This window comes from Hylobates moloch, unplaced genomic scaffold, assembly GCF_009828535.3.
Source record: "Hylobates moloch isolate HMO894 unplaced genomic scaffold, HMol_V3 SCAFFOLD_18, whole genome shotgun sequence".
Lineage (NCBI taxonomy): Eukaryota > Metazoa > Chordata > Mammalia > Primates > Hylobatidae > Hylobates > Hylobates moloch.
Window position 1 is genome coordinate 67846937 of NW_026652293.1, and position 25680 is coordinate 67872616.

Consider the following 25680-nt stretch of genomic DNA (forward strand, 5'->3'; position numbering starts at 1 on the left):
TTAAGATCAAGGATGGAAACACCCTGACTCACTATGCATGAGGAAAATGTCTAGTTACCCTTGTCAACCAAGAAAGAGTCTGTGGTTCTTCTGCAATCTAGACCTACATGGACTTAGGAGCTTTAAAAGTTTGCATCATGAATTTCCTACCGAGAGAGAGAGAATTCAACTTCCACATAGCTAAACCTCTAAGATCATCAAGATTTTGCCTTTCCTGAATGACATCAAGAGTTCTTTGTATTCAAAGACAATGCTGAAAGTAAGCTTAGTGTGAACTAAATAATGCTAAAAACATTTCCTCATTTTGTATCTATGAAAAACATTAGTAAGAAAATTGTTTTCTTCATAAACTTATATAGTTTGAAATTAAACTCTTTTGTACTGAAGCTACTCACCAATGCAGGAAACCACAGTGCTTTCTTTTTATCCAAACTAATGTAATCTACACATACAACTTTGCCTAGTAGCTCATCAATCTGTTTCCTATCATCCTCATCTTCATCACTGGAGGATGATGAAGACTCTTCCTCTGGTCTAGGGAGAGAAAAAAATAAAATATTTCCATTTATCCTCACAAAGAATAAGCATGCCAATGATGAATATAGGTATCCCCAAACTCTTATTACATTTCCTAAGACCTGCAAAATGGCTAATTTAAATCTTAAATCATTTTCTACATTTCTAAAAAATAACAGCAAGAGTTTATCATGAGAGGAAAGCACATCATTTTCCTAAAAATATTTCTAGTTTATTTAGTGCTACTGTAAAAAATTGAGGAGGAAGATCAGGACAAATAACTGGTTCCCAAATCCTCAAAAAGGTGAAGGCCCCATATTAAACATCCCAGTATTACACTAAAATATACACAATCCCAATCTCAAATTAAAGGAATTCTGGAGACAGTAATTCTGTATCTCCAGTACAAAGTTAATTTTAAAAGGTAGGAGAGCAGACCTTTATTAACTGAGGTTAGGTTGGGAAGAGGAGGCAATCTGAAAAGAGATCACCACTGCTATCCATAACAACAAATACACACGAATTAGGTATTCATAAAATGTCCAATAAGCCTCTTCTGTATGATGTTAAAAACTCTCAAAATTAAAAGAAAAACAGAAAATCCTTTCAGTAACATTAAATATTGGACTAGTAAGTTAGAAAGATAACTGTCAGAAGAAAAAGGAAGCATCTGAAACCATCAACTTGATGTTTGAGGAAAGTGTAGTAAAAAGGAAAACAAAACAAAAAGCTATTCCAATTTGAATCTGATTCTAATAAAGAATCAGCACCAAAGAAAATGCCCAGAATGAGTAAAGACTAGGAAAATATTTGATGAACAACAACATATGTCCTTTTTAGAATGGCTATTATTGAATACCTCCAAAGATAAAAGTGTTTTTCAGATAGTTTGCAACGATCAGTTTCACTGACCAAAAAAGGAAAACTGACAGATTAAACTACTAAAAAACTTTAAACATGATTTACCTATTTAGTATACTATCTAGTATACTCTGAATTTGTCTTTGATGCCTTTCCAAAGGTATGACAAAGTAACCGTCATGCCTTTATATTTATATATTCCAATATAAATGTAAACAAAGTGAAAACTATTTTTTTCTTTTTTGAGACAGAGTCTAGCTCTGTCGCCAGGCTGGAGGGCAGTGGCGCCACCTTGGCTCTGGGTTCAAGCAATTCTCCTGCCTCAGCCTCCTGAGTAGCTGGGATTACAGGTGCCTGCCACCACGCCCGGCTAATTTTTGTATTTTTGGTAGAGAAGGGGTTTCACCACGTTAGCCAGGATAGTCTCGATTTCCTGACCTCGTGATCTGCCCACCTCGCCCCCCAAAGTGCTGGGATTATAGGCGTGAGCTACCCCACCTGGCCAAAAAAGTAAAAACTATTATAATAATATTAAGCTTTTTAAAGTGACATGGGGAATACCACCCCCTTGGTTTCGATGATCAGTCAAATAACTTAAAAATTGTTCCCTGGCAGAAACAAAGCAAATCTTCAAAGCTTGCTATTGAATAGAAGTATTGTACTTTGGCTGGGAATATTGTACTCCCAGCACTTTGGGAGGCTGAGGTGGGTGGATCACCTGAGGCCAGGAGTTCGAGACCAGCCTGGCCAAAATGGTGAAACCTCGTCTCTACTAAAAATACAAAAATTAGCCAGGCATGGTGGCGGGTGCCTGTAACCCCAGCTACTCTGGAGGCTGAGGCAGGAGAATTGCCTGAACCCGGGAAGGGGAGGTTGCGGTGAGCCGATATCGCGCCACTGCACTCTAGCCTGGGCGACAGAGTAAGACTCCGTCTCAAAAAAAAAAAAGATGTATTGTACTTCAATGGCACTTAAAGAAGTTCAATCTCTACTTAGAAAGTAGGTAACAACAGGAAAACTCAACTACCTTTATATTAGTGGAGCATAAGACCCTACACATAGACACACAGCTTGGGACAGTAATGACAGTCCTCACAAGTCTGATTTCTACTTGATTTAGAAGAGCTTAAGAGGAGTGACTTTTTTTTTACTTTCTAATGACTACAGGATACAACCAAGCTTAAAATCATAATTACTGCTTTCTCAAAGTAGTCACAGAAGACTCATTCAGCTAGGGGTTTATGAACACTCTATTATCAGTAGCAGCTAGAAAGCTACAATGTCAGAGATAACATATATCAAAATCTGTACAACATAGAGAAAACTGGGCTTTATTTGACTAACAAAGTTATCTGCATCATTGTAAAAATTGTAACTTTTCTTAAGACTTAACAAGTGTTAAGACTTCAGATTTCACAGTATATAAAAAAAAACCACTTTTGTTCAGCTAGCTGAAACATCTATCCACCTTACATACAAAATTGCAAGGTTCCTGTCTAAAATCATTCCCATTTTTAGACTAGATGCCCCTTCCCCCTCACCTACTCAAGACTTTATTCCACCTTATTCAAATTTACAATCCCTGCCCATCTACCTCTTTTCATCTTGCTCTTCATTTCCACAACATTCACTTTTATCATACTACATAATTTACTTATTTCTTATGTTTATTCTTTTTTTCCACACCAAGCATGTGAATCCAATGTTTAATTCACTATCTCCTCCCCTGAGAGAATGTAAGCTCTCAAGTTGAAGATTTTTTAAGTAATGTTTTTGTTTATTGATATATCTCAAGAACCTGAACAATGCTTGGCACAGTATAGATGCTCAATAAATACTTGTTCATAAAATAAAAAAGATGCATTTTTTTATTATGGTATTTCTGATTTTTATTCTAAAATCACAAAATGTATACATCAGTGTAAACCATACTATTACACATGAAGCTCCTTAACTTTTCCTTTTAGAGGAGCTTAGCCAGAAAACTGTTTACACAAGACAGGTACTCAATAAACTAATGAACTAAAATTAATGAGCATCCAAAATATTTTACAGGAGCAAAGACAGAGCAAGCAGAGAGCCTGCTTGATTTTTATTCATTTCTGACATTGTTATTTCTTTGGTGACAAGGTATTTGTAGAGCCACAACAAAATAATGCACTGTCTCTATGAAATAAAATCTGATGATGTCACTAGAAAGAAAGCTAATTACATGGAAATTTTTACCATAACACTCTAACAGCCAATCACTTAAAGCTGATCACACTTCACTATTAACTCTAATTAGTTATAAATCAAGAAAGACGAACTTTAGACAAGATATGGGCCAAGGAATACCAAATAATGATACAAATTGAGCTAGAAACAAGAGGCTCAACCTTTGACATGCAATTCTGATTATTTTTTATTTTAGGCAAATCAGTTTACTCAGTTTCAAACTTTGTAAATTGAAATGTTCTTTAGTATCTGGAAGACTGACAACGTATATACCTTCTTAGAAACACACAGAACCTATGTACGCTTAACTATAAAAGGGTTTTAATTTTTTTCTCAATTTTTATCAAGGAGGAAATGAATCAAATTCTCATATTAAAATGAAGTGGCAAAATAAAAAGAGCTTCTGGAATTAGTGATGATAGTTGCACAATTTTATGAATATACTAAAAACCACTAAACTGTACACTTTAAAAGGGTGAATTATTGGATACAAATCTATAGATTAAAATATATGAGTAAATTTTATGATATGTGAATTATAAACTAATTTAAAAATGTGTTCAGATCTGCAGGCCTGTATTTAAATAGCAAGTATAAACCAGGTATTGGGTAAATCTTAGCACTGTTACTGAGTAAAATCTATACTCATAAATAATCCCTTGTTAACAAGATTCATTGTAAACCTTACGCTTCATCTTTTTTCTGAAGGGGAAAAAAATAACAACAAATAGACTGCTTTCCTATTGTAGCAGTTGCACATAAACTTTTGCCAGAGTATCGGAAAACAACTTCAAGAGGAGAGGAACAAACAAGTATTTCCATAATTTCAGGTATGCTATTCTTCTGGATGACTTAACACAACTGCTGCAAACAATGGGTAAATTATAAGGAGAAAATTCAATCCAGTAACACATCGATTAAAAGAATCAATAACTTGCTTTAAAAAAAATTTAGCTAGAGGATGATAATCATTAAAAAAAGAAAATACTTGAACTTACTAGGATTAAAGGTAGAATATACTGAAACTCAATTTAATGGAAGATGTTAAAAGTAATCAATTTTGGAATAACTAGGGGTAGATTAACTGATACGTGGAATAACAGCTGCTAAAAGAAAACAAGTTTGGTGATACATCACTCCAGCAATGAAGTCCTGGGAATCCTAAGAAGAGACAACTTTATATATCTTTGTACAAAAATACATTTTAAATGGCAACCTGAGACCACCACCGCAAGGACTTTTTTCAATGGAGTAATGGAAGAGGAAATGGTCAGATGAATGCCCTTAAGATCCAGGTTTAAGACTTTGTTGCAGAAAATCACTCTGAAGAAAGGGGAGAAAGAACTTTGAGGAAATGTAATTAAGGAGATGGGCATTTCAAACTGTAGTACTTGCCTGTAATGCTTACACACCAAGGCTTAAAACGCCAAGCAAGAGTAACATTGTCAGGTTCCTTGGCAGTGAGAATGACCAACCATGGTAGACAGGGGGAAGGAAGAGCAAGCAAAACAAGATTACAGATGGAGCAGGTCTTCATTCCTACACTAGTAATTCTCAACCTTTTGTCTGCATTCATACTTTACACATGTACAACACAATCTCAACAGCAAATCTCTCATTACACATAGAGATTCTCAACAGGAAAATCACTAACTTAGAATGTTTGCTGGAGTCTTTAGAAGGCAAAGATCAACTTATTCAGCAACCAATGCATGCTTTATTCTCATATTCACAAAACGGACACCTCAACTGAGAAACATCTAACAGCTGGGGAACGACAGAAGAGGAAATAAAAAATAACTGACTTTTTAACAGATCATAATTTTTGGTCATATTTGCAGGTCAATATTATGTGACATTGCACAATAAATTCATTTTAAAACTTATTTTTCCACTTTAGGATGATGTGTATAAAATCGTAAAAATATGTCTAAATACTAGATGCAATCTTTTCAAAATTAAAAAACTTATTGACAAATAAGAGACTATTTTTCCTATAATATATATAAAAACGTAGAAATTTTTTAAAGTTCAAATAGTTCAGCAAGAACCAGTCCTAACTGTCAGACATAAACACCAGGAAGCAGAATTTTTATATATACATGTAAACACATTTTCATATATAAATGAAATTGTTACATACTGGTATTTCATCATGAAATTTTTCATGTCAGTATATGATGTTGATTATCTAGTACTTACATAACATTTACTCCATAAACACTTTAAGGATATGAATTCACTTAATTTTCACAACAACACTAAGAGATAGGCAATATTATTATCCCAATTTTATAGATAAGTGAGGTAGAAAAGATTAAGTAACCATCCCAAGATCACACAGCAAGGAAGTGGCAGAGCCAGGATTCAAACCCAGACCAACTGGCTCCACAGTTCATACTATGCCAGAGAATTGAGTTTACAGGGGAGAGAAACATGTCTGGTTTCAAGGAAAGTGTGGGGAAACACAAAATGGTTCACATAAAGGTTTAAGCATATTTGTTGAGAATTAAGGCATGGACAAGACAGTTAGCGGGAAGGGAGGCATGGAGACCAAAAATAAGAGCATGAATAAAAGCATGATATTAGAAAACAAGCGATATATTCAGGAATTATTGACTGGTTTCATTTTGACTACAGCATCAAGATAACATGCAGGGAGAAATTGAAGGCAGATACAGCTGTTAAGTAAGGTTGGCTGAGCATGGAAAACCTCAATCACCCATGCTGAGGAGTCTGAAATTACTATTAGATCTGAAATTACTATTAGATCTGGTTAGCATTTTGCAAATTACAATTTTAAAATAACTATAAACAATACTAGAAGGAGAAATGAATTCAGGTTCAACTAACAGTCATGAAAATGGACTTACATATGATTAGATCTTCTTCCTCTATTTGTTTTCTTTCCTATGACTGGAGTGCCAAAATGCTCAGGGTTGGTGAGTGGGAGCTGGTCTAATGTCTGTGGGTAAGAACATAAACCCATCAAAAAATTAACACTTTGCAAGTGCCTTCTTTGCTTTAAACCAAATCAATTTAAGAATATGCTCAGATTTTGAGATTAAACTCTCCCCGTAGGGAAGCTAAAACACAGCTTTCCTGAAGATAGAAAATTCTAGTTTCAAAGATATTAGAATAAAGATGAATGAGCTCATTACTGGAAAAAAGAAGTGAAAAGAAATTTGGCTGCTCTCTCTAGATGATTCATTACCTACGTGAAGGTTGATAGGCATCTAAGAATGATTAAAATACAAAACAAACACAGCTCAGTGGAAAGACAGATGTGAGAATTAAGAAATCTATTTGTAAGGTTAGGGCCAACTGCAGCTCCAATATTAATTTGTACATGGGGAATCATAATCCATAAAATAAAATTATTAATAAGTAAAGAAACAAAATGAATTATGAAGATAAAGCATCGATCGCATGAACAAAAAGCCTCAGAGTAAGTTATATTACTATTCTGCAAACATTTTCTGCAATAAACCTTTTTTAATAAAATGCAACATTAACGTTATTTAATTTTTTAAATTACATTTAATTTCTACATTTGATTTTTTTCCTTTCCTACGTTTTCTTAAGATTTTCCCCAGTTTCTATTCCTTTCCTAAGAAGAATCTTTCCTGTTATAAATAATTTCACAAACATCAGAGCAACTAGAGATTCCCAAGAAAACTGCCCAGATGAAAATAAAAGTGAGGAACTATTTAAGACAAAGAGGCTTCTTAAAGTTACAAACCAGGGTGGTGTACAAGAGTATCCATCAACTTAGAATTAAAGAGCAGGCATCTAAACTAACTAATGTAATATGTAAAAAGAAATATTATACAACTTTTTAAAAATTGAGACAATTTTGTTATAACTACAATGAACTAAACTGTGAAAAGATGAACCATATTAACACTCTTTTTTACATAATTCATTAGAATATATGTAAATGTGTTTAAGGTACATAGATGTATGTATCTAACAATGAACAATATGATCAAGAAAAAAGGTACTAGCCATAAAGGATTAACTAAAGATTGACTCCTTCAAAAGACTGACAAAAATCATAGCTTTCATAACTCTCGTAGGGCAAAAAATCTAATCTTTCAAATTTAGTTTGTACAGAACCTAACCCTGTCCTAATGAACCTTAAATCAGGCATTTAAAAAATATTATTTGGGCTGGGCGCAGTGACTCACGCCTATAATCCCAGCACTTTGGGACGCCAAGGCAGGTGGAACACCTGAGATCGGGAGTTGGAGACTAGCCTGACCAACACAGAGAAACCTCGTCTCTACTAAAAATACAAAATTAGCCTGGCCTGGTGGCGAGTGCCTGTAATCCCAGCTACTCGGGAGGCTGAGGGAGGAGAATTGCTTGAACCTGGGAGGCAGAGGTTGCGGTGAGCCAAGATTGCGCCATTGCACTCCAGCCTGGGCAACAAGAGTGAAATTCCATCTCAAAAAATAAAAATAAAAATTATTTGGAGGCAAAAGCTGTCCTAAACTCAATATATACCAAACAGAAACTCTTTTTATTGAGACACAGTGTCACCCTATCATTCAGGCAGTGGCGTGATCATTGCTCACTGCAACCTCAACCTCCTGGGCTCAAGCGATCCTCCAACCTCAGCCTCCCAAGTAGCTGCAACCACAGGCATGCACTACCACACCCAGCTAACTTTTGTATTTTTTTGTAGAGATGGGGTTTTGCCATGTTGTCCAGGCTGGTCTCGAACTCCCGGGCTCAAGCCATCTGCCCAACTCTGCCTCCCAAACTGCTGGGATTACAGGCATGAGCCACCACACCCACCCAGAAAATCTAGATGTTGCCTGTCATTAACTCCTATGGTGAAAATTTCTATGTAATCTGAAATATTATTTTGGTAATACTGTATCACTATAGAGTATTACTAAATGACTTTATTTGGTAAACAGGGAAAATAAATTAATCTGCATTCACTTTCTGCCAAGCAAACAGATGAATTAAATGTATGCTCTCCCCACAAAAAATTAAGGTTGCTCTCTTTAAAGCAGAAAAATAAAAGAGAGAGAGAGATTTATATTACACAGTGTGATTTCTATTTTAAGTATCTGTTAGTCATTTTACTTGCTACAGGAAAGAAAATTTCTAAAGAGTTGTTTAAGAATCATACATAGTAATTTTCAAATAAGAGACCACAGTCTCTCCCTAGTACATAAGAAGAAGAAACGTTAAGAAGCAGTATCTCTGTCCCTACCTCAATGTCCAGGAAAGTAGGGGCATGTTTGTTTCAAGAGACTAAAAAGACCTGGGGTGAGGGTAGAATTTGTCCCATCTTATACCTAAAGAGCAAAAACCAGAGGCTCCTGAAAGCTGTATTAAAGGCACATAGAAAACTCCGTAGGCCTAGAGGGAAAACGTCTATGGCCCTGTTACCTAAAATGGGCTGCAGAAAATATGGAACTGGGATTTTACCTAAACTTCTCTAGAGTTTTCAACTGCACATAGTAAATACTAAGAAAGAATACCAGATAATTGGCTGGGCACAGTGGCTCACGCCTGTAATCCCAGCACTTTGGGAGGCCAAGGTGGGCGGATCACTTGAGGCTAGGAGTTCAAGACCAGCCTGGCCAACATGGCAAAACCCCATCTCTACTAAAAATACAAAAATTAGTCGGGCGTGGTGTTGCACACCCATAGTCCCAGATACTCAAGAGGCTGAGGCATGAGAATCGCTTGAACCTGGGAGGTGGAGGTTACAGTAAGCCAAGATCATGCCACTGTACTCCAGTCTGGGCGACAGAGCAAGACTCTGTCTTAAATAAATAAATAAATAAATAATACCAGATGATGAATCTACTTTTGTATAATACTCAAAGTATGAATGGTCTTTAGAAATACCTAAACTGTCCTACAGATGTTAGGCGGCAGGTAACATACTCACTAAGCTGCTTATGGCTAAAACCAGTGGCGTCAATGTTGGAATTTAAACTGAGGCTGGGCGTGGTGGCTCAAGCCTGTAATCTCAGCACTTTGGGAGGCCAAGGTGGGCGGATCATGAGGTCAGGAGATCGAGACCACCCTGGCTAACACGGTAAAACTCCGTCTCTACTAAAAAATATTTAAAAATTAGCTGGGCGTGGCCGGGTGTGGTGGCTCACACCTGAAATCCCAGCACTTTGGGAGGCTGAGGCGGGCAGATCACGAGGTCAAGAGATCGAGGCCAGCCTGGCCAATATGGCGAAACCCCGTCTCTACTAAAAATACAAAAATTAGCTGGGTGTGGTGGCACACGCCTGTAGTCTCAGCTACTCAGGAGGCTGAGGCAGGAGAATCACTTGAACACGGGAGGCAGAGGTTGCAGTGAGCCGAGATCATGCCACTGCAGTCCAGCCTGGCGACAGAGAGAGACTCTATGTCAAAAAAAAAAAAAAAGAAAAAAATTAGCCGGGCGTGGGGGCAGGCTGCCTGTAGTTCCAGCTACTCGGGAGGCTGAGGCACGAGAATGGCATGAACCCGGGAGGCAGAGCTTGCAGTGAGCCAAAATCGCACCACTGCACTCCAGCCTAGGCGACAGAGCAAGACACCATCTCAAAAAATAATAATAAAAAAATAAAATAAAATAAAAAAATAAACTGAAGTGCAAATGTGATCTCTTTCCATGAAAATCCTGAATTTCAGTGTTTATGAAATGGGATTAATTTCAGTAGTTTATTAAATGGGATTAGTGACCCAAAATACTGCCAGTATGAAGCGGCTTTCCTCTTAAAGGACAATGTTATGGACTACTACTACTACTAATACTCTGAATGGTCTTTCAAAAACATTAAAACTTTTAAAACAATATGAAAAATATCAAATAAAGAGAAAACATACAGATGGTAGATTAAATTCCCCTATTGGGTACACTCTGGACCACATCTTCACAGGGCTTAATACACTCAAATTTTAAAATACGTTTGATTGTTTGATTAATGCTTTTTCTCCTCCAACAGAGAGTAGGTATCCAAGGATAAGTTCCATGTTTACATGGCTTGGCTTAACATTTGTCCTGGTACCTAGCACTACACAGCTCCTGGCACATCGGAAGGGAATTAAAGAATCACACACCAGTATTCTAATTTCCTTCTAGCAAAACATAAATTAAAAGTACACAACTTCACAGACACACTAAAACTGAACCTCCTTGAAGATATGAAGGATGATACATAGCCACTTGTTCATGTTACCTTCAGCATTTAACTGACAACTGTCTTATGAACCACTCCAACTGAAAATTCTCCTGGTTAAAAAAAAAAATATTTTGGCTGTTTCTCTAGACTAAAAAAATAAAATGCGGACCTTCACTTAACAGGAGAAAAACCATGTCTTCAAGTCCTCATACTCACTGACTGTACGGAAATGAAATTAAAATAATTCCACAAACTCAGGGAGAATTCTGTACTTTATCGCTATACTTGCCCCAAAGCTGTCTGTATTTATTGTATGTAAACCTTCAGTTTATTCCACACATATTTATTGAAGGCTTTTGTGTAGAAATTGCTAGGAAAAGGGGGGGTCTATCAAGTGAGGAAAGAAAGGATATTCCCCTAAAATAGCTTAAAATCTTACAGCAAAAATGAGAAAAGTTTAAAAAAAAAAAAAAGACCCTAAAACAAGAATAAGCAAGAGAAGTGCAAAAGGGCCAAAGGATAAAGAGATCCTATTTGGGTAGAGAGTTCACGAAAGACGTCATAGAGGAGGAAGCATTTATGATGGCCTTCAACATAAGTGAGATTCCAAGAGGAAAGGAGTCAAGAAAGTATGGACCATAGTCTGAAGATACCAAGCAGTCTAATAAGGCGGAAGTACAGGGAAGTGGTTGAATATGAGAGACTAAAGGGATAGGCTGGAATTATAATACAGAGAACCTGTCCCACATTCTAAATTTAAGTGGGAATTCAATCATTAAGCAAAAATTTTTCAAAATAAAAACATAAAGTCTAATAGATTAATAAGTAGTATTAAAATATCCCCAAAGAAACACTATTCAAAATAGTAAGTAGAAAAAAGAAATAGCTCGGCCACACTGTGTATCAATGAGTATCTGTAGACTGGATTAGAGAACATAACACCATTTAGAGCAACGTCTATCTTTTAAATTCTGAATTGCAAGCGAGTTAAGTTACAAAACTTTGTGAACCCTCTGTTCTTAGTAACATCTTTCAATTTAAGGATATGGCTTTGGTGCTAGAAAGTGCTGGTTAGAAAACCAGCTCTAGCTATCCATTTCCTAATCTGAAAGTTGGGGATAATAATAGTAACTACCTCATAATGTTGCAAATACAATAATGTATGTAAAGCACTTAGTAAAGTCCCTGGCAATTATAAGCACCTCATCTATTCATCCAACTAACACTTATGAAGTTCATACTCTGTGTCAGGCACTGTTACAGCAACTAGGAACAAAGCCACGAAGAAGATATACAAAGTCTCTGCCCCTGTGACACATTCTAGTGAGGAAGGTACACAATAAATAATTATGTACTCATTATTTTGATGTTAGGGAATAAGACCTAAATCAATCTAAAAGGATGATAAGGAATGGAAGGGACAATTTTAGGAAGGGCAGTCAGGCAAGAGGAGAGGGTATAATAATATCAGCTAACAGCAGTAGCAGTAGTTAAAGACTGTTGTATCTACACATCCTTTAACTACGACAAGGATCAAGTAGATTACAAATCAGAAATCTGTTTTCTATTTATTTATAAATTTTAAGTCTATTTAAAAACTGCCTAAAGATAATAATTAAAGCCCATTCTATTTTCTCTGTGGACAAATACTAAAACAGTTTACATAGACAAAAAAGAGACAGAACCTGGTGCTCAAACACAGGGCCTTAAACAGGCTTCATAGATTACATCATAATGGTACTGTGTATTAATGAACTTTTCTGATTAGCAAGTACGTTTACTGAGTTGAGAAAGCAAAAATTTATTCCTCCCAATAAAAAATATTAAGACATGTTCATTTGTTAAATGATGACTTACTTCACTTTCAGCAAAATGCCTCTCTCCTTTCAGGCACAGTGAAGATCGTCTCAGTGTCTTCTCATCTCCATCATCAAAAACTATGAGAGGGGGTAAAAACGGAAGCTACTGAAGGATTTTTTTCAAAGATCAAAGAGATGATACATATTATAATTTTCTGAGTGCAAACAGATCTACTATTTAAGACTACATTTGGAATTCAATTCACATTTTATGTTTTCTAGTGAGTAACTTCAAATATAGAGTTATTAAAGTAACTTTTCCAATTTCTAGTGAAAAAGAAACAACATATATGAAATGAAAACATCTTGTCTAAAACAGGACATGCCAAATAAAAATAAGAAGTTGGTATTTCAAGAGGAAAACATTTAAATGCTAATAAACTCTTCTCAAAATGATAAAGAAAAGCCAAGTTTTCCTACTGACAGATATTGACAGATTTACCTAAGAAAGATTACAAGTTTATGCAGTCAGACTGCCCCTTTAAAAAAAAACTGTATTTACATTATTTAATGTAGGGTTTCTCACCCTTAGCACTGTCACTAGTGACACTGCACCAGAAAATTCTCTGTTGTGGCAGGCTTGTCCTGTGCACTGCAGGATATTTAGCAGCACTCCTGGCCTCTACCCACTAGATGCCAGTAGCACCCCCCTTCCCAGCTGTGACAATCTAAAATGTCTCCAGACATTGCCAAATGTTCCCTGGAGGGTAAATTCATCCCAGTTGAAAACTACTGACTTAAAATACTAAAATGTCTACTAAAAGGTGATGGAAGTGTTAAGCAACTTGGTTGCAGTAATTATTTCACAATATATTTGCCTATCAAATCATGTTACATATACATTTATATGATTTTGTCAATTATATCTCAATAAAGTAGGGGGAAAATTTTAATAAAAATACAGTACTTAAAACACCCCAGCAAAACCACCATAAGTTAACAGATATGGAATGTATGACTATTTGTATTGTATACATAGATTTGTGATATACATAAATAATTTAGGGATATGCTACATTCCTTAGAAATCATGGGAAGATAGTAACTGTTTTAAATAATGTTACCAGATCTCTATTTTAGAAATTACATTTTCTGCCTACCTACTAAAATTAGATTCTCTTCTTTCCTTTTCTTTTTCTGATGTTCAACAGGAGCTCACGTTTATTGAGAAATGATTAATGGTTAAAAGAAAGGCAATACCCTTTCCTTACTGGCTGAACTAAAATTAGATTCCTATATGTTACATAACAAGTTACATTATGTGAAACTGGATAAATAATTTTCAGTACATCTTTAAATGATGTAACTAAAATATACAACATAAGTGTCACATTTAGTAGACTATTACAACCAATCACCATCTAGACTTCCTACATAGAATTGCTCACAGTCTTCTCACTTACATAAAGTCAAATATTTCCTTATGTCTCAAAATCAAATAATTTTCCCTCTATTTTTACCAGGTTTTATTCTCACACCAAAAAAGTATAAACAAAACTCACCTATTCTACCTGAAAGTTCTATTAAACTCTGAAATCACCAAAGACATTTTACTAGGTGTTTACTTTCATCTCTGAAGTCATTAAATGTAAGAATTGTTACCTTTAATAAATAATACTGGAATAAATGGCTATCAATCTAGGACAAACACTTTTTAATCATTATTTTAGAATGTTGGAAAAAATACATACTACTGTAGGTGAAATAAAAATCTATTTGTAGAACAAAAATAAATAAAATAAAAAAGTATAAAAATTTGAAAAATACATTAGAAAATAGATTTATAACACTGATAGAAGGCTTTAAGATTCAAAACTAAAATTACAAAATAAAAGGTGACCACACAAAAACTGACTACATGAAAATTAAAAGCAGAGACAAGAATAAAGCAACAGGAGAAACATATTTGTAACTGAAGTAGTAAACAGTTAATATCCAAAACATATAAAGAACACATATCCTAAAACTAGTAAGAAGATAAATCATCTCAAGAGAAAAAGGGAAAGAATAAAACAGCCAGCAACTCAAAACAGAGAAAACACAAATGAAATTATGTTCCTTTCAATAAACATATGAAAAGATGTTCAATCTCACTAGTAATCATGGGAAGGGCATACTGAAACAAAACTGAGATACTACTTTATGTCCAAATTAGCAAAAAAATTTTTTAAATGACATAAAATCTGACAAGGATTGAGAAAACAGACAGCGTCTTTTAGGAAGGCAGTTTTCATTAACTACTAAAGTTTTTGGAGTATATTTTTCTTCAACCTCTATTTCTCAGTATGTACACTAAAGAAATATTAGGATACAGTAGGTTATCCTAATTAAGTACCTAATTAGGTACAAAAGACATTTAATCCAGCATTTATTGTAATAGTAAGAAAACTGGAAACCTCTTCAGTAAGAAAAAATAAACTAGCACATCAACTATTATAAAATATACTACTACTTTGTTTCCTGCTGGGAGCTATATATATATATATATATATATATATAGTTAAAAGAAATTTCTATTATAAAACAACACGAATATCTTTAACATTACTGAACTATAAACTTAAAAATAGGTAAGATGGGGAAAAAAAGAAATTTATCTAAGATACACTTTGAAGTAAAAAAGCTAGAATTCCAATTGCATAATATACACATTAAATAATTTCAGTTTTTGTTATATACACATACACATACTTCGGAAATAAATTTTTAAAAGATGTGGAAAGATAAAATCCAGTAACAATAATAATATCTAGGGTATTAAGAAGTGAATCCAGGAAATTTCATTTTATTTGTATTAAGTTTTCTTTGTGTAACTAAAAATACATTTTTAAAAGAAAATTTATTTTCTTACCTACGGTGTACCAACTCGCATCTGTTAGTTTATTGATAACAGCTTCCTGATACACACCATCAAGATTCTTCACTTCCACAATAGCTCCTACCTAAAGTATTTTTAAACATGTTAGAAAAACGTTTAAAAGGTAAATGAACAAACCAAAACCTGGGTTTGTTTTCTTTTAACTGAGTGCATGACAGTGAAGAATAAAATGATTACTGACTTCATTTAAAAGTGCCAGCAGCTGGCGTGAGCACAGTGGCTCACACCTGTAATCCCAGCACTTTGGGGGGCTGAGGCAGGTGGATCACTTGAGGTCAGGAGTTCAAGACCAGCCTGGCCAACATGGTGAAACCCCGTCTCTACCAAAAGTACAAAAATTGGGCAGGCGTGGTGGCAGGCGCCTGTAATCCCAGCTACTCGGGAGGCTGAGCTAGGAGAATTGCTTGAACCTGGGAGGTGGAGGTTGCAGTGAGCCGAGATCGCGCCACTGCACTCCAGCCTGGGTGACAGAGCGAGACTCTGCCTCAAAAAAAAAAAAAAAAAAAAGTGCCAGCAGTTTTACCCATCAATATTTTTGTACCATCAATGAAAATGTTAACGTAGTAAAAAAGGCAAATAATACCTAAGTACTATTATAAAGTTTTACCCTTACAATCCCCCTAAAAGAGTCCTAGGAACCCCCAGGGTCAGTAGATTACACCGTGAGTACCACCATCTGTGAAACTGACGGTCCTTGCCCCGTATTTCCACTCTTCTTTCAAGGAACCTCAGGAAGGATAGGGACAATTTAAAAATTGCTCTGGGGTTTCCTTCTGGCCCTAAACCAGCCAAAGAGCACATAGTGGTTTACCCACACATTCTGTTTTAGCTTGCTCACTGGCGAAAAGCAAAGCAGTGGCCGGGCGCGGTGGCTCACGCTTGTAATCCCAGCACTTTGGGAGGCCGAGGCAGGCGGATCACGAGGTCAGGAGATCGAGACCACGGTGAAACCCCGTCTCTATTAAAAATACAAAAAATTAGCCGGGCGTGGTGGCGGGCGCCTGTAGTCCCAGCTACTCGGAGAGGCTGAGGCAGGAGAATGGCGTGAACCCGGGAGGCGGAGCTTGCAGTGAGCCGAGATTGTGCCACTGCACTCCAGCCTGGGCGACAGAGCAAGACTCCGTCTCAAAAAAAAAAAAAAAAAAAAAAAAGAAAAGAAAAGCAGCATTTATTTCACTTGCCAATGACGAAAAATGAATGCAAAGAAATAAAACTCTCCAGCTGTTAGTATGAAAGCTGATGACCCTTAAAAGATTTCATTTGCCAGTAGTGGCTCCAAAGAAGGAAGAGCTCTGATTTTTTTGGTTTTCTGACTTTCTCACTTTTCAGATCATCATGGAACTGACATCACTAATCTGTAGTTCATCATCTATTAATTCTGGAAAATCCATCATTTTAGTAATGGAAATATGGTGGATTAAGTAAATAAATGTAGTTAATGCTTCTTTGATACTCATTTTACTTCTGAATAAACTGGTTTTAGTACCATATCAAGTATTATTTAATATTAAATCTTTTTTTTAAAAGACAGCATCTCATGCTGTCCCCAAGTGCAGTGTGCACAATCATAACTTATTGCAACCTTGAACTCCTGGCCTCAAGCTATCCTGCTGCCTCAGCCTCCTCAGTTGCTGAAATTAAGTCTATTTTTTCTATTAGTCTTTTTAGAGAAAATTACATATTGAGTTTATCAACTCAATAACAAAAGAGCCAATGAATTAAAAGAAAATTACCAAGTATGATTATTTTTTCCCAAACAACCATTAGAATTAACAATGAATACATGAATTACCTTTAGTGGGCCCTTTATGTGGTCATCCTGAACTTCCACTGTTGAAGAATCATGTCTAAATGTCACCTAGAGATTATAAGTTTAATTAGCCACCAAAAATAAACCAAGCAACACAAGCTCATCAATGCACCAATTATTCATTTGTATTAGAAGAAATATAAAATAATAGCTGTCTAGTTTACACAACATCCCAATCCCTAAGTAGATTAACTAAAAAATTATTTACAGACAACTGTCCAGACCATATCTCAGTTTTCAAAAATAAAAGTAATCAATGATAGCACATCTAAAGTACTAGATGTTCCACATGTCATTCTTTTTTTTTTTTTTTTTAACTTTTTTCTTTTTTTGATACACAGTCTCACTCTGTCGCCCAGGTTGGAGTGCAGTAGCGCAAGCTTGGCTCACTGCAACCTCCACTTCAGGGTTCAAGTGATTCTCCCACCTCAGCCTTTCAAGTAGCTAGGATTACAGGCACCTACCACCAGGCTGACTAATTTTTGTATTTCTAATAGAGACGGGGTTTCACCAAGTTGGCCAGGCTGGTCTCAAACTCCTAACCTCAAGTGATCCGCCCGCCTCGACTTACCAGAGTGCTGGGATTACAGGTGTGAGTCACCATGCCCAGTCCCACATATCATCCTTTATTTCAATACTATCAGTTATGAATTTAGTTGTAAAATTGCTTTTCCTAAAAAATGAGAACGATGTGGGGATTTTAGGCTATTAGGTATTATATCATTTTGTGAAAGCCTACCTTAATAATAAACAGTAGCAGCAAACACTTAACTGAGATCTGAGCATCAGTCTCTAGTACCAAACATTTAATCTTCACGACAACCCTATTAGGTAGGTATGACTGTTCCCATTTTTTTTTTTTTTTTGAGACGGAGTCTCGCTCTGTCGCCCAGGCTGGAGTGCAGTGGCGGAATCTCGGCTCACTGCAAGCTCCGCCTCCCGGGTTCACGCCATTCTCCTGCCTAGCCTCTCCGAGTAGCTGGGACTACAGGCGCCCGCCACCACGCCCGGCTAATTTTTTTATATTTTTAGTAGAGACAGGGTTTCACCATGGTCTCGATCTCCTGACCTCGTGATCCGCCCGCCTCGGCCTCCCAAAGTGCTGGGATTACAAGCGTGAGCCACCGCGCCCGGCCTGTTCCCATTTTGTTGATAAGAAAACTGAGAAACAGGCCAGGTGCGGTGGCTCATCCCTGTAATCCCAGCACTTTGGAAGGCCGAGGCAGGTGGACCACATGAGATCAGGAGATGGGACCAGCCTGGTTAACATGGTGAATCCCCGTCTCTACTAAAAATACAAAAATTAGCCGGGCATGGTGGTGCACGCCTGTTAATCCCAGCTACTCCGGAGGCTGAGGCAGGAGAATCACTTGAACCAGGGAGGTGGAGGTTGCAGTGAGCCGAGATTGCGTCACTGCACTCCAGCCTGGGGGACAGAGCGAGACTCCGTCTCAAAAACAAAACAAAACAAAACAAAACAAAAAACAGAAAGTGTAAGTACCTGGTCCAAGTTTACAGAGCTAGATATGGTGGAGCTGATATTTAAATGTAGGCAGTCTAGTTCCAGAACTTTACTGTGCTCTATATCATTACAGAAATCAGAGAACGGGAAACCAGATGTGAAAAGAGTAAGTTAAAATAATGAGTTCAAATTTAAATATTTAATTAGCTGGTGAAAAACAAGATAGCTTCCACTACTCAGTATAGAAAACAGTTGTTTTCTCTATACAAGGGAAAAGAGTTTTTATAGGGATTGAATCATTAACATGGTCTTTATCAGGTATATGTGATAATTATTTTAGGTAACAGGCAGGCTCACTCAAAAACCAGCTATGAAAGGAGATGCCTTATACCCACAGCATCCCAGGCATTTCTGTGTCATACAAAAGCATTATCACACTTTTTATTTAAATCACGTGTTTAGGTATCTGTGCCCTTTACTTAAACTATAAGCTACTTACAGATGGGGACTAGGTCTTAACACTAGAGTTTCACCTTTAGATAGGGCTTAGCACATAGTAAATGTTCAACAAATGGAAACAGGTAGTAAAAACATATCAACAAATTTGTTAAAAATATATTAACTTTGAATCATAAACAAATTAAACATGTTAAAAAATATATCCCTATATCTACTGACAAAATCACTCAATTAAAAACAATTTCTTTTTCCTTGTGTATGTGTTTTAATGGACATCACCTCCACAGAAACAAACTTTTAGGGCAGCCAAAAAAATTAAAAATAAGCTTTAGATATTCATTACTTATAAGGCACAAGGTACTCTGTGCTATCAATAGAGGCAGTAGAGTCCAGTAAGAGTTTTGTTCCTTTCGTTTACAGCAAGAAATGGCAGGACTGCTACATGTCATTTTCCTAGTTCATTCATTACACAGGACATGTGTAGCTAAGGATGCAAGTTGGGGCTTAAATCTAGCCTTTGCTTTGTGGGCCAAAGCATGGGTCCTGGAGTGACACAGCTCCTGTCCAAAGAGAATGTCTTTTCCAACTGGCACAAACTTGCTATCTGCATGCCAAGAGCTGCTAAGGAGGCTTTCCACCAGGAGGGAGGGCTTTTGTCTACTTCACACAAAGGTGATACATGTGCTACCAGTAGTCCTGAAAAAGTACAAACATTGATGGCCGGGCGTGGTGGCTCACGCCTGTAATCCCAGCACTTTGGGAGGCCGAGGCGGGCGGATCACGAGGTCAGGAGATCGAGACCACGGTGAAACCCTGTCTCTACTAAAAAAATACAAAAAATTAGCCGGGCGTGGTGGCGGGCGCCTGTAGTCCCAGCTACTCGGAGAGGCTGAGGCAGGAGAATGGCGTGAACCCGGGAGGCGGAGCTTGCAGTGAGCCGAGATTGCGCCACTGCACTCCAGCCTGGGCGACAGTGCGAGACTCCGTCTCAAAAAAAAAAAAAAAAAAAAAAAGAAAAAGTACAAACATTGATAAAAGGCTTTCTCTTCCTCTACAGGATAGTACTGGCAAAAAACAGTGCTTGGGGAATACCAGTGTGTGAAGCCAGAACAGGAAATGCACACTATAAAAGCACCAACCACCAAGCATGTGGAAACTGAAGGTAGGGTGGGGCCAAGACTAGCCCCCTACAAGTTTGTAGTTAATTTAAAGGCCTTATCACAATGGTTCCTAACCAGGAGTGCAAATTAGAATCACCCAGGTAGCTTTTTCAACACATCCATGCATAAGGAATATAGGAACAGTAAAAGCTCCAGAAGAGACTGATACCCTACATAGAAGTACAACACCTCTACAGTCTATGTAATTGGTGAAATAAAAACCAATGGTTTAAAAGGTATCTGTTAATCTAGATTATAAATTCCTTGAGGACAGATCAGGTCAATCTCATCCTAATATCCCCATCCTCCTTCCCACCTAAAAGTTCCCTGCAAAAGGTTTGTCACTCAATAAATTATTGATAAATGAATAAATGTCTATATTCAAGTTCACTTGTCTGTCTGGTATTTTTCAATGCTGATAATTTATTAAAATGGAAGCAATTACATTCCTTTTTCTATATTAAGACAAAACTCAAGTACTTTAGAAAGATGTTTCAAGAAAGGCAGAGCATAAGGAGTCAACAACTAGATATACCTTATTTCACTGTTATCTAAGGCACCATCAATTACAAGTCACATTCTAATTTCATGGCTGAAATAGAGGGGGTGATGCCTTAAAATTGATGAACTATGGTAATTCCAATTCTGCCATGAATTTGGCATAATGGCCTTGGAGAAATCACTAACCCTCTCCGAGCCTCTCATTTTTCTTGTAATAAAATAAAGCAATTAAACTAGATGACTGCTAAGTTCCTTTCCAGCTCTAAAACACTATACAAACAATAAGACGTCTATAGTGAAATGGCATTCAAAATACCAACTGTGATAATCTAATTTCTTTCCAATTATAATACTTTTAAAATAAGAAAAAATGCTTTGTTTTGAGGTATTTTTACAACCTTCACTCCTAGAAACTTCTTTTGCAGAAAAATAATTCTTAAATACACTCACCAAATAAAAGTTTAAATATCAAATGCTGAACATATAATTTATAAAATCTATAAATACTGTACCTTGACTTTGACAAGTCTTTTTGCTGTCTTGATTTTGGCTTCACAAAAGGCTCCTCTGTATTTAGCACTCACATCAGTGCCCACTGTCAAATAGGGAGGCTCATCAAGGGCCTAAAAATGCAAAGAAATATAATCAGATTTAAACTCTCTAATTCTTTCCTACAATCAGACCTCAGAATAGTGAGCCTAATCTTGTTAAGCTATAACAGTTATAAATGTGAAATGTATGTTAACAAGACCAATTTATAAAATACTATAAATTTAAAAACAAGTAAAATGTTTATCGTAAAGACTATTTAAATGTACATCACATAAAATACAAAGGTATCTTATTTCCCTTAAATACATATGGTCCATGATATGAATTAGCTCACTCACAAGTATAACCCTCCAGTCACTCATTCATTCAAATATTTATTTATTCTATGACCACTTACAAGAAAAGGGTCCACTGGCCAGAAGGCAGATCTTTAAAGCTCAAATTCTGGGGTGGGGGGGAAATCTTCTAATATTTAGGCTCTATCTTGGCAGTCACCCAAATTCAGAATAGCTCTGTTATATCTCTATCTAGAAAAGTTTAAGGTAGTTTAGTGCAGTGCCTGGTGTGGTGGCTCCTGCCTATAATCCCAGAACTTTGGAAGGCCAAGGCTAGAGGATCACTTGAGCCCAGGAGTTTGAGACCACCCCGAGCAACATAGGGGAAACTCAACTCTACAAAATAAAAAAATAAAAATTGGCTGGATGTGGTGCCATGCGCCTGTACTCCTAGCTACTTGGGAGACTGAAGTGGGAGGACTGCTTGAGCCCAAGAAGTCGAGACTGGAGCGAACTGTGATCGTGCCACTGAACTCTAGCCTGGGCCACAGAGTGAGACCCTGTCTCAAAAAAGCAAACAAAAAATAATGTAGTATAGCATATAAGGCAGAAAAGTTAGTATATTTAAACTACTAGTGAAAACTATATGAAGAAATTCATCTGGAAAGTCTCAAAACTTTGAAGCCAAAATATCTTAAATGCTTAAATAGGAGGGGTTCGCTGGATATTTACTCTTCTACCTTAACTAATATTTATATTTCCTCAGTTGTGATTTAGTTTTTACTCTTGTCACCCAGGCTGGAGTGCAGTGGTGCGATCTCGGCTCCCTGCAAGCTCCGCCTCCCAGGTTCCCGCCATTCTCCTGCCTCAGCCTCTCCAAGTAGCTGGGACTACAGGCGCCCGCCACCACGCCCGGCTAATTTTTTGAATTTTTAGTAGGGACGGGGTTTCACCGTGGTCTCGATCTCCTGACCTCGTGATCCGCCTGCCTCGGCCTCCCAAAGTGCTGGGATTACAGGCGTGAGCCACCGCGCCTGGCCTGTGATTTAGTTTTTAATAGCTGCTCTCACGTTTTACATTCAGGTACATTTCTACATCTTTATTTCTAAGGAGTTCTTCTGCTTATATTAATTCCATAGCCAAAGGAAAATCATGTAAAGTAGCTTTTTCCAAAGTGCTTTATAAAAAGTACTAACATCCCAGGACGTTCCACCAAAAGGAAAGGAGGCAAGAGTTGGGGGAAATTCAATATACTGAATGAATTACTTCTCGGCCTCAACTTTGGAGATTCATAAATGTAAGCTAAAAGATCTGAGAAACCCTATAATAGAGAAAATGATTACATTTTAACTCAACATTTCCCAATCTATTTGTCCAAAGAACCCTTTCTTTTCTACTGACATCTATTAACATCCTACAGAAATTCCATAGAATATAAAGTGAGAAATGCTGTTACGAGTAATAAATAATGAAAGAATAATTTCATTTAGATTTTAAAAAAAATTCTCCCTTAAAAGTTGTAGCTATCATACAGAGTAATCTATTTCCCAAAGAAAAAGGGAAAAAAAACGATATTCTAGTGCTATAACAGAAGTGCCCACAATTATATCAGACCTCCATAACGGCCACCTGCTTCACATTCCATGTATTTCATAAAAAGTAAACTCAAACCATATCAGTTATACAATTTTTTTTTTTTTTGAGACGGGGTCTCGCTCTTTCTCCCAGCCCAGAGTGCAGTGGCGCAATCTCAGCTCACTGCAAGCTCTGCCTCCTGGGTTCACGCCATTCTCCTGCCTCAGCCCCCCAAGTAGCTGGGACTACAGGCGCCCGCCACTGCGCCCGGCTAATTTTTTGTATTTTTAGTAGAGACGGGGTTTCACCGTGTTAACCAGGATGATCTCGATCTCCTGACCTCGTGATCCGCCCGCCTCGGCCTCCCAAAGTGCTGGGATTACAGGCGTGAGCCACCGCGCCCGACCACAATTTTTAAAATCAACTTAGGAAAATGCCTATTCATCAGTTCATTTATACCATAATAGGAATATACCCTCGCAGAAAGATAATCATTTCTGCACTAATACTTTCTAATGTTTTTATATTATTACCACAACTTGATAACTTTACATTGCTGTTGTGCCTAGTGAATAAATGCATTTCTACTTTACCTACCTGTCTTAGGTCTCTTAAAATATTATTTTCCCTGGCCAAAATTATGGTTACATTCCAGGCATACTAGTGGCTTTATTTAAGCAATAATATGAAAAGGGTCTCACAGCACTTTGCTCCAAAATCATAAAAATGGCCACGCATTGTGGCTCACACCTGTAATCCCAGCAATTTGGGAGGCAGAAGCAGGACTGCCTGAGCCCAGGAGTTCAAGATCAGCCCAAGCAACATAGCAAGATCCTATCTCAATTATTAAAAAAAAAAAAAAAAAAAGTATCATAAGGATGGGAATATAATGTACAGCACAAGTGATAATGAATGTGTTTGTTAATTTAACTGTGGTAATCATAAAATGTATATCAATTCATCATGTTGCACATAATGAATATGTTCAAGCTTTACTCATCAATTTAATATTTTTTAAAGTGTTTTAAAAAGAGAAAAACAATTTAAGGAAATTTCAGTTCACTTTGTGGTTCAACTGGTACTGGGTATTACTGCTATAAAAACCCAAATGGTAGGGCAGTCTTCATGACCACAGGCTCATAACTTTCCACAATTTGCAACCTCCTCTATTAACACATTCTGCCATACCAGCCAGTAAAATTTTATTTTCAGAGACAAACAGTATAGTTAAAAGTAAATTAAAATTGATGAGGAAACCAAAATTATGAAACATAGAAGAGAATAAATCAACTAAAAGTTGCATATTTGTACCTACTGAGGAACATATAAAAATTTAGGAATTGATACACTTTTAAATTTTTAATAGATAATTCTGAACAAAAGTAGGGTATAGAATAGTAACATCTTTAGACTATTAGTATTCAGAAACCCATTTGCGTATTCTTTTTATTAACATTCACAGACACTAGCAACATTTCAACTACAGCAAACTGCAGATTTGCTTATTGGGCAAATTTATTAAAGCTGAATTTGAGAAAGGGGACTCCCCCCGCCCCCAAATTAAGCCCTTCTCACATCTTCAACAATATAAAAATCCGTGTTGATGGGAGAAGGGTATTAATTACTTCAAATTATTGTGGGGCAAATTATTCTTTTGAAGGGCAATATTCTCTTTCCTTCATGCTAGAACACATGAAAAGGAATTACAAGGCATATAAAGAAAATGCCTTTAGAAAGACTTGGAGAGGGAGGGCTGGGCGTGGGGCTCACACCTGTAATCCCACCACTTTGGGAGGCCGAGGCAGGCGGATCACAAGGTCAGGAGATCGAAACCATCCTGGCTAACACGGTGATACCCCGTCTCTACTAAAAAAAAAAAAAAAAAAAAAAAAATAGCTGGGCGTGGTGGCAGGCACCTGTAGTCCTAGCTACTCAGAAGGCTGAGGCAGGAGAATGGCGTGAACCTGGGAGGCGGAGCTTGCAGTGAGCCAAGATCATGCCACTGCACTCCAGCCTGGGTGACAGAGCGAGACTCCATCTCAAAAAAAAAAAAAAGACTTGCAGAAGGAAACCAAAGTCTAATAAAAGCTGCTAAAACTGAAACAGTTTTATGAGAGCAATGTTAATTTGTTAGAAAGAGCACAGAAAAAGCAGTGATCTGTGTTCTGATCTTACTGCTACCACCTCTATTTATTATACATCATCTTAGGTAAGTTACTTTTCTGTTCCTAAATTCTCATTTAGCACAATAATTTGAATCTTACACATAATTGTTTAGCAAGCCTATATCAAAGCATTGGCATTACAAAGGTGGTCAGAATGGGAAGTTTTGAGACATATATAATCATCTAGAATGAAACTGTCAAACTATTTTTAAATGCCAACCAAAATATGAATGAGACTTTACACA

General features: G+C 36.9%; 1 protein-coding gene across 7 annotated transcripts in view; it reads right to left on the reverse strand.

Moving 5' to 3' along the window:
- ARID4B (AT-rich interaction domain 4B) overlaps positions 1-25680 on the reverse strand; it is a 166625-nt gene that overhangs the window by 75723 nt on the left and 65222 nt on the right. For all 7 annotated transcript variants that reach the window (XM_058430602.1, XM_032136437.2, XM_032136438.2 and 4 more), the window contains exons 3-8: positions 21381-21491; positions 17269-17334; positions 15450-15540; positions 12597-12676; positions 6468-6559; positions 396-534 (exon numbers count right to left, since the gene is read on the reverse strand). In XM_058430602.1, coding sequence (XP_058286585.1) covers positions 396-534; positions 6468-6559; positions 12597-12676; positions 15450-15540; positions 17269-17334; positions 21381-21491 — 579 coding nt within the window. The remainder of the gene's footprint in view (positions 1-395; positions 535-6467; positions 6560-12596; positions 12677-15449; positions 15541-17268; positions 17335-21380; positions 21492-25680) is intronic.